The 15,065-nt window shown below is 43.8% G+C and overlaps 1 protein-coding gene across 1 annotated transcript in view; it reads right to left on the reverse strand.

Annotated features, from left to right (window-relative positions):
• LOC146697657 (uncharacterized) overlaps window positions 1-10,612 on the reverse strand; it is a 35,709-nt gene extending 25,097 nt beyond the window's left edge. Inside the window, exons 1-2 of the mRNA XM_085476474.1 lie at window positions 10,585-10,612; window positions 10,244-10,291 (exon numbers count right to left, since the gene is read on the reverse strand). Of these exons, the coding sequence (XP_085332600.1) occupies window positions 10,244-10,291; window positions 10,585-10,597 (61 nt within the window). The 5' untranslated portion in view covers window positions 10,598-10,612. The remainder of the gene's footprint in view (window positions 1-10,243; window positions 10,292-10,584) is intronic.
• Window positions 10,613-15,065: the final 4,453 nt, after the last annotated feature.

Here is a 15,065-nt window from a genome sequence, read left to right on the forward strand (position 1 = left end):
GTCCCTCTGTGGGGGGTTACTCCCACTAGGTTTATATCTGGGACTCTCCACCATTTGACCTTAGAACTGAAGAAGCTTCTCGGATGAGAGGTGAAACGTCTTCAAGTAACTTAAAGAAGTCCAGACGCTTTTCTTTGCAAGCTCCTTTGACCACCCCATCTATCTCCTCACTCAGCTTTCCACGCCCTAGCACTGTCTCTAGTTAGGCTAGCTGACCTGTCCCCTGCTCAGGCACCAGCCTTACTAGCCCAGGCTGTAGCTTTATCTCCCTCATTAGCTCAATCTGTAGCTCAGCCATTAGCCACACCAATCTCAGCTCCGTCATCAGCCTCACCTACCCCTGTTCATCCCTTAGCATCTCCACTCCAGTCAGTTCCCTCACCTGCTGTCCAGGCTCCTGCCCTCCAGTCAGTTCCCTCACCTGCTGTCCAGTCTCCTGCCCTCCAGTCAGTTCACTCACCTGCTGTCCAGTCTCCTGCTGCCCTCCAGTCAGTTCACTCACCTGCAGTTCAGTCTCCTCCTGCCCTCCAGTCTACTCCAGTCCAGTCTGCTCCTGTCCAGTCTGTAGTCCAGTCGCCTCCTGTTTCCCAGTCGCCTGTCCACCATCCCGTTCAGTTCCCGGACCTGCAGCCACAGCACCCAGAGCCAGCTGTGAGCTCTCCTGCTCCTCAGCCAGGGGTTCCCGCACCCGCTGGCCCGGCCGCTCCTCAGCCAGAGGCTTCCGCGCCTACTGGCCCTGCCTGTCTCCAGGCAGAGGCTTCCGCGCCTACTGGCCCTGCCTGTCTCCAGCCAGAGGCTTCCGCGCCTACTGGCCCTGCCTGTCTCCAGCCAGAGGCTTCCGCGCCTACTGGCCCCGCCTGTCTCCAGCCAGAGGCTTCCGCGCCTACTGGCCCCGCCTGTCTCCAGCTAGAGGCTTCCGCGCCGCCGGGTCCGGCATCAGCTTCGCCTGGTCCAGCCTCAGCTTCGCCTGGTCCGGTCTCGGCTTCTGCTTCACCTGTTCCGGCCTCAGCTTCGCCTGGTCCAGCCTCGGCCTCTGCTTCAGCTTCGCCTGGTCCGGCCTCGGCCTCTGCTTCAGCTTCGCCTGGTCCAGCCTGAGCCTCAGCTTCAGCTTCGCCTGGTCCGGCCTCGGCTTCTGCTTCGCCTGGTCCAGCTTCAGCTTCGCCTGGTCCAGCCTCGGCTTCTGCTTCACCTGGTCCGGCCTCGGCTTCTGCTTTGCCTGGTCCGGCCTCAGCTTCGCCTGGTCCAGCCTCAGCTTCAGCTTCTGCTTCGCCTGGTCCTGCGGCTGCCACGTCGTCGCGCCAGCCACGTTCTGGACGACATCGCCGGCGTGGCCGCCCACCGGACCTGCTCAGCGGCTGCTGCCGTCTTCCTCGTGGCCGCCCGCCGGACCGGCTCAGTGGCCGCCGCCGCCTTCCTCACGGCCGCCCACCTGAACTGTCTCGTCTCGGCCACGGGCCGCGTGGACGCCCACCTGAACTGTCTCGTCTCGGCCACAGGCCACGTGGACGCCCACCTGAACTGTCTCGGTGTGGACTCCGTCCCTCCGTCCTGGGCCCCCTCCGCCCGCCCTGTTCTGGTCTTTTTCTCTTTTGGCCGTCGGGTGCCGGCCGTTGGAGGGGGGGGTACTGTCAGGGTTCCGGGTCGGTGACCCAGTGTTTTCAACTTTGTTCATGTTCAGTTTATTTTGCCACTTCCATGTTCTCACTTCCTGCTTTTCCTGTGTCAGCTCGTCTCGTGTCATTAGCCAGATTATGTTCAGCTGTGTACTCACCGGTCTCTCATTATCATCCTCATCAGTCTGTGTATTTAAGCCCTCTGTTTCTACTCATTCACTGTCGTGTCATTGATGTTGATGTTATGCTGTCGTTCCTGCCTGCGTTCAGTCAGCCAGCCATTCAGTCAGTCCTTTGGTCATTCAGTCAGCCGTACAGCCAGCCATTCCCTACCTCTGTTCTGTTTGTTCACTCCATCGGCAATAAACACCCACCTTCACCTACCTACCTGTGAGTCCAGCGTTTGGGTCCTTCTCCTCTCATCCACGACACAAATCCTGACAGGAGGAAAGTGATTGTCGTTTGAGTTAGTTCTTTTGAGTAGGTAAGTTGTATTTATTCCTGAGATAGGCTACCTTTTGTTTGTTGTTTTGGCCTTGGGTTCACCCTGAAGTTATAATTCGCTCCCTTCCTTTGTTTAACTGTACTCATTGTAAATAAATCACTGTCACAAAGTATTAAGTGTGTGACGTGCTGCTTGGGGTTGGACGGGGATGGATCACCCTTTATGTTGTGGTCCGGCCGACAGTGTTGCCAACTTAGCGACTTTGTCGCTATATTTAGCAAGTTTTCAGACCCCTTAGCGACTTTTTTTCTAAAAAAAGTCGCCAAAAAAAGACGTGAAAGCGCATATCGCTTTTACTCTCAACAAGCAGCGGGTGCTGTAACGCAGTCAGTTCTTCTTTTACTCTTTTACTCTTATGCTGTTTTGTGGATCACAAGGTTTAAAACTACTTATAAACACACACACAAAATAACTCCACCAGAGCACCTATTTCGGGTCGCTTTTGCCGGTACAAGCCCGGGTAAAGGAGCAGGGTTGGAATTGTGACATTAAAAAAAACAATAATCGCTAAAAGAAATTTAATTTGTAGTTCTAAATGAACAGTGTTGGGGAGTAACGGAATACATGTACCGCCGTTACGTATTTAAAATACAAAATATGAGTAACTGTATTCCGTTACAGTTACCGTTTAAAAGGGTGGTATTTAGAATACAGTTACTTTGTTGAAATAAATGGATTACACTGCGGTACTTTCCTGTTTCATTTTGTCGCGGGTCAGGACTGTTTGGGTTTTGTTTGACAGCTACGTTCTGTTGTTCCAGGCGGCAGCGTTACGGTTGCCATGGTTACAGGGCGACGCTCTCTCTCTCTGCGACTGTGTGTTTCCTGGGTGAGAGAGCGCCTTTTCGTTGTTGTTGTTGTCGTTGTTGTTGTGCTAAGCTAACAGGCAGAATGCTACAAGCATAGCTCTAAAGAATGTAGCATCATGGGCAGTGTAGTCCGTGTTGCAGGGAGAATGGACTGCCATACACGTTATGGGTCTGTGAGCGCGAGGAGGGAGAAAAAGGGGAGTGGAAAGGTACGAGTTGTCATCGAGGAAAAACGGGAGCTGGAAGCATGTAAATATAATAATAACCACTTCAGCCAAGAAGAGTGCCTGACGAGCCCAGTTGTAAGTAAGCTATTAAGACTCGACTGTACACTGTGTTCGTGTTTTCCTCCGAAAACAATAAGTTCCGTTGGAGCAGCCTTTCAACGCCTCTCTCTGTCTCTCGCAAGAAAAGTTGACCCACACAACAAAGTAAAGCTATTTTTCGGCTACGAGCCGACAGGGACCCCGCCGTATTAGTCAGAGGTCCCTTTACTACAGTTCGGAGTCGCAGACCTTCAGTAATAGTAATAAATCACACAGCAATAGTACATTCACGTTGTTGTAAAAAGCATGATAATATATTAAGTAATCCAAAGTATTCAGAATACGTTACTGTCATTGAGTAACGTAACGGAATACATTACAGAATACATTTTGGGGCATGTATTCTGTAATCTGTAATGGAATACATTTTAAAAGTAACCTTCCCAACACTGTAAATAAACTCTAAATGCATTTAGTACGTTTTTTACTCACTTTATGTGTCTTCCACGATGTTATTTCTCTCTCCAACAACATAGGTTACAATTAGATTAGCATTACCAATTATGCAAATTAGGCAATGACGTCATTTAGCGACTTCTAGCAACTTTTAGGACAACCAATAGCAATTTTCCTTATAATTAATAATTCACAGTTCTAAGGACCATGCTGCTCATTGTGCTTTTAGTGCATAGTGCTGAATAGAGAATTGGTGAAGGGACAACTATGTAGGCATGTGTGACAGATTTTTAATTATTACAAAATTAAAATTACTAAAAATGCAGATCGAAAATTGTTAGTCAAAAAGTTGTAATAATTTTGACTAACACAGATAGAAGCTGGAGGAGGTAGCTTGGGAGAGGGAGGTCTGGGCTTCCCTGCTTTGGCTGCTGCCCCTGCGATCCAGCCCCAGATAAGCAGAAGAAAATGGATGGACAGTCTGTTACTGTTCTTATTATCTTAGAGCAACTGTAACTACATAATTAGGGATTAGTTAAATATTCTGGTCGTGATTCTGATTCTTCTCAGTAAACGTTCGGTTTATGTCAGAGGGGCCCAACAGTGGCTAATGATGTACCCTGGTTTAGGACAAACTTGGTAGTTATGTTATTGTGACTGCAGTAGTAATTGTTTCACATGTTCGGTTACCTAAAAGAAACCACACTTCAACTATTAATATGGAGGCTTAATAAACAGACATGATTTGTTTGCACAAAAGGCAAGAAGAGTTTCAAACTTAAGGCAATAAGAAGTAGTGGCTGAAAGGTTAAAAAAGCATGAAATTAGATAGTGATATTTATCTTTAATACCAGCCAGAAATATCTTAATATGTTACCTTTCTGAAGATGTTACCACTCCCTTTGACCTGTGGTGTGACTATAACCTTCACCTCTCAGTGAGATAGAGTGCTTGGAACTGTTTTATTCAGACCTACATGTTTGAACATGTTCCAGAAATTCAGGTCTGACTGGCTCAAGTCCAGAAATAGAAACTGAATGTAGTTGGAACAGTTTGCCAGTAAATAAACATTTGGACATTGTCAAGGATTACTCAGGTAGTCTAGGAGAATGGGGACATTTATGACATGTTCCAACAGATAAACCAGACCGTGTAGAGACTTTCAGTTGCACATGGGCCAACAACACATTAGTACCTCAGTTGGTACCTGTTAAGAAAGAAAAATAAAGGTGTTATAACTGTGAGCGTACAGCCAATGGCGCTATGCACCTTTTTCTACCTCTGTTTTACATCTTAACTAAGTTAAATAAGTAAATAATAATTTTAGCATCTGGCTGTAAGTTCTTTCACTGGCCATCTTATTGTTTTAATGCATTATCAATAATCAGGCCCCATCTTATCTTAATGACCTTGTAGTACCATATCACCCTATTAGAGCACTTCGCTCTCGCTCTGCAGGCCTACTTGTTGTTCCTAGAGTATTTAAAAGTAGAATGGGAGGCAGAGCCTTTAGTTTTCAGGCCCCTCTTCTGTGGAACCAGCTTCCAGTTTGGATTCAGGAGACAGACACTATCTCTACTTTCAAGATTAGGCTTCAAACTTTCCTTTTTGCTAAAGCATATAGTTAGGGCTGGCAATCAGAGGATCAAATTTTACATTAAACTGTACAAATCCGTTGTTTTCGGGCTTTTTCCTGTATTTCTGCTTCAAACGGTTAAAATACTTTTCCCGAGTTATTTAAAGTTGACGGTGTGTGTCTGAACGAACAGGAAGCTGTTTCCAGCGCCGTCAGCCAAATTACCGTGACATCAGTGTGTCGATATAAATTTGACTCACCTAATGACGATCAGTAATTTATCAGTGGTCGCTGATTGATCAGTCAGTAATGTCAACACCGAAGCTTCGTGTGGTTTAATGAGCAGCTCAGCAGCAGATTGTTAAAGGATCTGAAAATATTTCATCATCGCCCGAGTTTGTTTTGCTGCAAAACGCCCAACCGAATAAAAACGAAAGCGTTTAAAATGTTCCACCCCAAAAAGGTGGAGACTGCTGCGTCCCCCTCCCCCCCTTAAAGATGTAACAGTGTGAACGAGGTAGTTTCGATTTTAAAATGGAACTTGTGTGAGTTTTATTTCATTTATATTTTGTCACAGAAGTTGTGATCTATTTAAATTTAAGTGTGATTAGTGGAGAAGACTTAACAGTCTGACCTGCAGCCTCCTGCAGACTGAGCCTCAGAGTGAGTCTGTCTCCATGTGGTGTTTACAGAGAATACTTACGTTATGTTCACGTTCAATAATAAAACATATTCTGGGCAAACTGGAGACAAATCTCTGCCTCTTCTATCTGCTGCTCTCTAAGGAAATCTTTATCAAAACCATCTTCTTACAGTCTGTCTGTCACGTTTGAGAGAAAAGATGTGTTGAGCTAATAGACAATAACCTATCAGTACGCTATGCAACGTGACTACTGTATGCTTTTGTAATACTGTTGTTTAGAGTAGAGTGGGGACAGCCTGTAATAAAACTGTCATTTCGAGATTCGCGGCAGCGTGTCATGCAGGACGCATCTCCCTTCTAGAAGACTTTTGTAAGAAGATAAAGTGTGAAATGGTCTACTGAGCAGTGTTTTGTCTTCCATCGGATGCCTCTGAGGAATCAAAAGAGTGAAGTGTTGACATTTAACAAAAGCCTGTACATGAAAACGTATTGTTTCAAATTCTGAATTGATATTAAAGTAGAAGACTACCATCTAAAATCATTACTGACTTTATGCATGTTTATATTATTATGATTATTATTGTTGTTGTTGTTGTTGTTAATAGTAATAATAATAATGACACATTTTATTTATAGACACCTTTAAAGACCCTCAAGGTCACCTTACATTAGTACAACAAAATAAAAAGTAAGTAAGTAAAATTTATTTATACAGCACATTTCACAGATAAAAATCACAAAGTGCTTCACAATAAAAACAGACATATAAATAAAATAATATAAAACAATGAAAAAAATTAATTAAAAGCTTGTTTGTATAAAAATGTCTTCAGCTGCTTTTTAAAAGAGTCGGTAGAGTCTAGACAGCGTAAAGACAACAGCAGAGAGTTCCACAGCCTCGGTGCCTGAAAAGCTCGATCCCCACATGTTTTAAACCCAGTACGTGGGACCACCAGTAGCCTCTGACCTGAAGACCTAAGTGCTCGGGATGAAGCATGAGGTTTCAACAGGTCAGAGATATACTGGGGAGCTTCACCGTGCAGAGCTCTAAAAGTTACGACTGAAATTTTAAAATGAACCCTAAAATTTACAGGCAACCAATGAAGAGAAGCCAAAACTGGAGTAATGTGTGACCTCTTGTTTGTACCAGTTAAAGTCTTGCCGCTGCATTCTGTACAGACTGAAGGCGATCCGGAGCTGATTTGTTAAGACACGTAAAAAGACCGTTACAATAATCCAAACGAGAAGAGATAAAAGCATGAATCACCTCAAGTTCTGCCTTTGACACTAGTCTGAGTTTAGAAATGTTTCTTAGATGATAAAAACAGTTCCGGACAAGTTGTTTCTCAAGAGACATTGAACTGTCAAATATAACACCTAAGTTTCTGAGACTCGACTGAAATGAAGGGTCTAAAAAACTGATATGCTGCCTAATTTCTGAGAGCATGTGATCAGGTGCAACAATCAAAGTTTCTATTTTATCTGCATTTAAATGGAGGAAATTGTCATTTAACCATTGTTTGATTTCTGACAGACAATTATTTAAACACGACAATTTATAAAACTCAGAAGCTTTGAAAGAACAGTACAACTGAGTGTCATCAGCATAGAGGTGATAAGAAATGTTATTGTAACGTCTGATAATGTGGCCTAAAGGGAGGATATACAGCAAAAAGAGAATCGGACCTAAAACTGATCCTTGAGATAAAAAACTGATGTTTCAGACAACACGATTCATACAGTCAGTAAAGAATCTGTCAGATAGATACGACATAAACCATTTCAAAACAACATCAGTAATCCCAAACAAGTCCTTCAGCCTATTTATCATGATGCTGTGATCAACAGTATAAAAAGCAGAGGTGATAACAGAAGCAGAACGGTGTACTCTCCTGACTCTGCTGCCATCAGAGTGTCACTAGACACTTTCAGTAAAGCGGTTTCAGTAGAGTGTAATTTGTACAATGTAGATGCCATCACCAGTGTGTGAATGGGTGAATGACTGAATGTAGTGTAAAGCGCTATACAAATACAGGCCATTTACCATACTGGCCTGTAACAGTTTGGAAGAGATGGGTCCACATTTGGTTTCTTTAATATTGGTTCAACAATAGCTTGTTTACAATAGCTGGGAGCTGAGCCAGTATAAAGAGAAGTATTAATTATTTTCAGAATAAAGGGGCCAATAGAGTCAAACACACTAAAGAAAAATGATGGAGAAAGTACATCAAGGGGGCTTGAAGTCAGTTTCATTCACCAAGCAGAGCACTGATGTGCTGTAAGGTAACAGGAGTAAAAGACGAGCAGATATCAGAGGTAAGCAGCGTGTCAGTGTGATACTGAGAGGATGATGGAGAAATATCTGACGTGATGGCAGCGACTTTATTAACAAAATAGTTAAAAAATTCATTACAATCAGATTTAGTGTAGACTGGTACATGAGGAATATCAGGAGAGACAACATTCTTAATTGTATCAAACAAACCTTTGATTTCCAAAATATTCGCTTCTGGCATTTTTTATCATGTCGTTAAGTGAGGAAATTGATTCCTTGAGATGTACCCTGTGAACCTCAAGCTTGGAAGCCTTCCATAAACGTTCTAATTTGCGACAATATCTCCTAAAATTTCGAATATCTTTATTTATCCAGGGACAGAACTTTGAACAATGGACAACACTTTGTTTCAGAGGTGCCGCTGTATCTAAAATAGATTTACATTGATTGTTAAAAGACAAAATTAGTGAATCCACATCATTATGAGCCATGCGACAGTCAAACATGGCAGAGAACCTTCAATCCGCCTTTGAATCATCAGTTTAGGAAGTGAAGGATCCACATAAAATGATAAATTAAAAAATATGCAGCTATGGTCACTCACATGGACATCCTCCACACATACATCATGTATATTTAAACCCAGGGAGAAAACAAGATCAGTGTGTGGCCCTTTGTATGTGTGGGGCCAGAAACTGCTGCTTAAAGTTAAAAGACTCAGTGATAACACTGAGCTCAGCAGCAATATGAAGGTTTAAGTCTCTCAATATTACAACCTTCTGCAGTTTAATGATCGATGTCAGAAGGTTGTTAAATTCAGTTAAAAAGACCCCAGCAGGTCCAGGAGGTCGATAGATTAAAATACAGTAAAAGGTGTTCAGAGAACCGACCTTAGTCATCTGTGACTGAAATGAGTAAAAGGAGTCTGGGTTCATCAGTCTGCATGTGAGGCTGTCCCAGCAAGTCCTCCACCCGAAAGACATGGAGTTCCAATGACAGAGCAGCCAGCCGGGCAGATTTCATTCAAGTGGACATAATCCTTATTTTGCTGCCACGTCTCAGTCAGACACAAAAAAGGTAAAAAAAAAAAAGTAGTGGGAAAGTGGGAAGCGTATCTGTAACCGGGAGGTCGCCGGTTCGATCCCTGGGCTCTCTTTCCTGGTTGTTGTGTCCTTGGGCAAGACACTTTACCCTACCGCCTACTGGTGTTGGCCAGAGGGGCCGATGGCGCGATATGGCAGCCTGGCTTCTGTCAGTCTGCCCCAGGGCAGCTGTGGCTACAACCGTAGCTGCCTCCACCAGTGTGTGAATGTGAGAGTGAATGAATAGTGGCATTGTAAAGCGCTTTGGGTGCCTTGAAAAGCGCTATATAAATCCAATCCATTATTATTACTCACCAAACAACCTTTTGATCTTTACTCTGCTTTTAAAAGGTGTGTGGTCCTCTGCGAGTTACACAGTGCAGCTTATTTCTGCATTTTGAGACCTGACCTCACTGAAGCTTTCCTAACTACGTGCATTAAAAATCTGGACCAGGCGTCTGAGGAGCTCTTGATGTTTGAGGTTTATCCTCCACAAATATCTGTAACTGCACATTTTGATCAAATCTTTTAAGGGATGATGGAGCCCAGGCTTTTTTTCATGAAACTCCTCTTTTTGGATGCTGACAGCAGAACCAGCGAATGATCAAACACTCGTTCTCCGAAGAGTTTCAGGACTTTGCAGAGTCTCTGTTTGTGATCATCTGTGAAGGGTTCAAGCTGCAGGATGACCACCAGCAGAACGACCCTGATCTCAGACACTGCAAAGAAACCATAAAGAAAGCAATGAAGACAACAAAGGGTAGAAAATTAAGTTAAAGATTTACTTATTATTTAAGTTTTTATTAAAGTCCTCAAAAGAGGAACCAGAATGTACCCTCCTCATAACTACTGCTTAAAACGTAAAAGGTTTGAGTCAGGGTAACCCAATCTATGAGACCGTTACTGATCTTATTTCCTTACTTAAAGTGTAGCCACTTCTCATGTCTGTTTGTCTACGACTGTTTCAGCTGACTGTACCGACTGTTTTTAATAAAACTCAGACTTCAGTCTGACTCACTGTCCGGTGGCTGCAGATCGTTGTTGGTGTTCAGCAGCTGCAGATCATCTGTGAAAACACAACGATCATCTCAGAGGGTCATCATCTGAAAACATGTTTGTCCTGGAAGTGCTCACATTCACCGGTTAAACAGACACAAACACTATACTGTAAATAAAACTTACTTTGATTTGACCTGAAACTAAAGTGATTTCTTCACTTTGCAGAGCTTCAGAGCTGAGTTCATGTAAGTACAGTGTTTGGATTTCTGTTTGTAGTTCAACACATCCATGTGTTCAGCTGTCACATTATAAATAAACCACAGCAATGAGAGAAAAAGAACATTTCTCAGTTTTACTCACTGTGATGCTGCATCACTTCATATCTGTGGCTGCAGTGATGCTTGTCATCTGCAAAGAGACACAAACTCATCTTCATCATTTGTTCATGAATTCTGTGATTTGCATGATGATGCTTCACCTCATTCTGAGTGTATTTCACAGAGAGTAGATCTGAACACGGCAGCTAAACACATGAAGGAAAAGAAAATGATGAATCATTAATTTTGTTCTTGAATATTTTTCTGTTTCAGTTCAACTTCAATTCGAAAAATAAAAAAAAATAAATGTGCTTTTTAATAATACAGTAACATCCAGTCTGAATGACCTGATTTATTTATTCTGTGATGATGACGTCGTCTTAGCTGCTTCAGCACAGAATCATTGTGTGTTTGTCTCAGTCTCCCTGTTACTGCGTTGCTTTAAAGTTAAAACTATATCAGATTGTCTTGTTGGAAATGCGTACATGAGCCTCTGAGTGCTGAGGCTAACACTTCTCTCTGTTTGCCTCCAGTATCATTTTTCCTTTATCATCATCATCCTGCAGGTTGAAACTCGAGGTGTGGAGTCTGACTCGTGTCGCAGAAAGACGACTCCACACTTTTTCTCACATGAACTTTTTCTCACATGAACTTTCTCTCCATTTAGTCGAACTCACTGTCAGGAAGCCTTTGGTCATAGCTGCTGCTGTTTGGAGATTCAGCATCACATGTGTCTGTGAAACAGACAGAAATATAACTGCAGTAATTTGTATTTAACATCTGTGACATGAAGCCTGATGGACTCACCAGATGTTTCAGCTGCACTGTCCCTCAGCGGGAGACATAACAGAGGAATTTCTGGCTGTTTAGAAAATACAGATCAAATTAATAAAACCAGCTGACGGTTATTAATTTAATTTAGACAAACATTACAGAGTAACAGAGTCACTGGAGGTAAAAGTAAAGAAATAAAGAGCTGGGCAGCTGGGTTTTAAAGATGTAATTTATTACATTTAATTACATGAATTATATTTTAATTAATTAATTAAAAAACTCAGATTCATGCAAAAATTTGTGAATCAGAAAGTCACAAATGTAATGTTCTACTTTATTTTGCATAGAAGTATCTGTGAATCTATTTTTGTTTGACCTTGAAAAGTCAGAAGTTCGTGGCTGAAAAAGTGAAAAGTTTTATTTTTAATGAGCTTTCTGTCTTAAATGTAGCTCATTTACATCTGGAGATATTTCCGTGGTCACACAGTTTCCACAGGTGAAACAGGTGTGGCAGAAACAGAAGCCCTTTAAACCACCGCCATCTGGTGGTCAACAAGCAGTACTACAGAAATAGTGTTAACTTTGATAAATGTAAATACCAAAGACATCATAATAGTAATGTGAAGAAAATTTGGTAACTGAGCTTGTTGAGTTTGTTTGTTTTGTTTTAGGCCTGTATATCCAAGACCAGTGTGAGGATTCCTTTAAATCACTTTTTATCTTGTTGCATCATTTTGCCTCTAATGAAGGGAACGTGTGAGTGAATCCAAACAGTGTTTTGATCAGAAGAAAGCATCGTGTCATCGGCTCAGTGTTTTGAGTTTTTTGGGATGTTTTGAGCTCATAATTTGGATTTTCAGATCTAGTTTGTGTTTTGCTTCTGGCTCTAATTCTTTCAGTACTTTGTTTCTTTATCTTTCTGAGTTTCCCTTTGTTTGCAGTCTGTGTCATTATTTTACGTAATATTTAAGTTGTCATCTTTTATGATAATTTTCCATCTACCCTATTATGTTCTGTTTGACTTCTGCTGTCTCATCAGTAGGGATGGGTATCGAAAACCGGTTCTTGTTGAGAAACGGTTCCCACTGTTTCAATTCCTTGGAATCGTTTGCCATTTTTGCAAACGATTCCCTTATCGATTCCAGTCGCCCCGAATGACGTCACCACGTTGCGGAGCGTCATTTACCTGGCAGGAAACATGGCAGCTCAGACGCTAGAAAGTTTGGTTATACTTTACAAGAACGGATGACAACAGGGCAACTTGCAATACTTGCAAAGTAGATACTTCATTTAAGGGAGGAAACACTACGAATATGCAAAAGCATTTGCTCACAAAACACACGATGACCTTAAATGAATGTCGTGTTTTTAATTCCGCTCCGGACTCGTGAATCTCAACCCAGCAGCAGCGGTAACGTTTGTACGTCCTCTCCCGTTAATGCGGCAGGTAAATAATCAGCTAACAGTGCATATTATGTTAGCGCGATCTGCCTTATCTGCCATTACTGTGCGTTTAGGTGACCATGATGAGAGAGACAGAGTCTGGCTGGCGCTCGCTGGCAGTTCTCGCTGCAGTCTACCGGTAGCGTCTCCTTTCAAGCCAGGATAGACGAATGTTACCGAGCAGTGACTAAGTTTGTGGTCAAAGGCTTGCACCCGTTTGCCACAGCAGATGATTTTCGGTAAGTGAATGTGTTTAATTGTAGGCAGGGACATTACTGGATATTCTTGTGTAATTGTTACTGAATAATTTATGTTATACTTTGTTATTGCTACAGAAGAATATTTATTTTATTATTTTACATTTACAATTTTTTTCCCCGGGGTCCCTGTGACACCACATTGAAGAGCCGTAGGCTGGATCTCTTAAGATCTCACTGCTGGGTTTGTAAGGCCATGTTACTCCTAAATTTCTATCTTGTTCAAAGATAGAAATAGATTGTTTTCTGACCACGTCATGATCCACCTAATCCCCGCGTACAGACAGAGGCTGAAGCTCTCCAAACCTGTCGTGAGGACCAAAAAACTGTGGAGCAACGAGGCTGTGGAGGAGCTTCGCACGTGTTTGGAGACCACAGACTGGGACACAATGAAGGCTGCTTCTAACAGCTTGGACGAGTTTACGGACACTGTCACCTCCTATATCCACTTCTGTGAGGACAGCATTGTGCCATCACGCACCAGGGTGAGTTATAACAATGACAAACCCTGGTTTACTCCTAAACTCAAAAAGCTGTGGCTGGAAAAGAGAAAGGCGTTCAGAAGCGGAGACAGGGACTGCTACAGAGAGGCCAAGTACAGGTTCACTAAAGAAGTGGACGTTGCTAAACATCAGCACTCTGAGAAGATGCAGCAGCAGATCTCAGAGAACGACTCGGCCTCTGTGTGGAAAGGTTTTAGGAATATTACAAACTACAAGCCTAAAACCCCCCACTCCACTGATGACTTGCTCTTAGCCAACACCCTCAACGACTTCTACTGCCGTTTTGACGAGCCATCAGGCAGCCTTCACACCTCCAACGGCCCCAACAATGGAGACACTTTGGACACTCATTCCCCCACCTCTCCCCCCTCCATAGAGCCATCACCACCTTCAAACTGTTCACCTACAACACCCCCCTCCTCACCCCACACAAAAGAGGATTTCACACCACCTCCTCCGACCACAACTCTTCATATTCATGAAGCAGGTGTGAGGAAGCAGTTTAAGAGTCTGAATGCTCGAAAAGCTCCCGGCCCAGACGGTGTGTCTCCTGCCACCCTCAGACACTGTGCAAACGAGCTGGCCCCAGTGTTTTCTGGCATCTTCAACTCCTCACTGCAGGCATGTCATGTGCCTGCCTGCTTCAAGTCCTCTACCATAATCCCTGTCCCCAAGAAACCTAGGATCACTGGACTAAATGACTACAGACCCGTGGCTCTGACATCTGTGGTCATGAAGTCATTTGAGCGCCTAGTTCTCTCCCATCTCAAGACCCTCACGGCCCCCCTCCTGGACCCCCTGCAGTTTGCATATAGAGCCAACAGGTCTGTAGACGACGCAATCAACATGGCCCTACACTTCATCCTGCAGCATCTGGACTCCCCAGGAACCTACGCCAGGATCCTGTTTGTGGACTTCAGCTCTGCCTTCAACACCATCCTTCCAGACCATCTCCGAGGCAAGCTTTCCCAGATGAATGTGCCTGATCCCATCTGCCGGTGGATCACTGACTTCCTGACGGACAGGAAGCAGCATGTGAGGCTGGGAAAGAATGTCTCGGACTCCCGGACCATCAGCACCGGCTCCCCTCAGGGCTGTGTTCTTTCTCCTCTGCTCTTCTCCCTGTACACCAACTGCTGCACCTCCACCCACCAGTCTGTCAAGCTAATCAAGTTCGCAGATGACACCACCGTCATTGGGCTCATCTCTGACGGGGATGAGTCTGCCTACAGGAGAGAGGTTGAACGTCTGGTGTCCTGGTGCAGCCACAACAACCTGGTGCTGAATGCCCAGAAGACAGTGGAGATTATTGTGGACTTCAGGAAGCACACAGCCCCACTCCCCCCCATCATCCTGACTGACACCCCCATCACCTCTGTGGACTCATTCCGCTTCCTGGGTACCACCATCACCCAGGACCTGAAGTGGGAGCCCACCATCACCTCCGTCATCAAGAAAGCCCAGCAGAGGATGTACTTCCTGAGGCAGCTGAAGAAATTCAACCTGCCAACACGGACGATGATGCAGTTCTACACCGCAATCATCGA

This window comes from Copadichromis virginalis, linkage group LG12 (genome assembly GCF_057382275.1).
Source record: "Copadichromis virginalis isolate Kocher_CV1m ecotype Utaka linkage group LG12, C_Virginalis_male_GT1.1, whole genome shotgun sequence".
In the NCBI taxonomy this organism is placed as follows: domain Eukaryota; kingdom Metazoa; phylum Chordata; class Actinopteri; order Cichliformes; family Cichlidae; genus Copadichromis; species Copadichromis virginalis.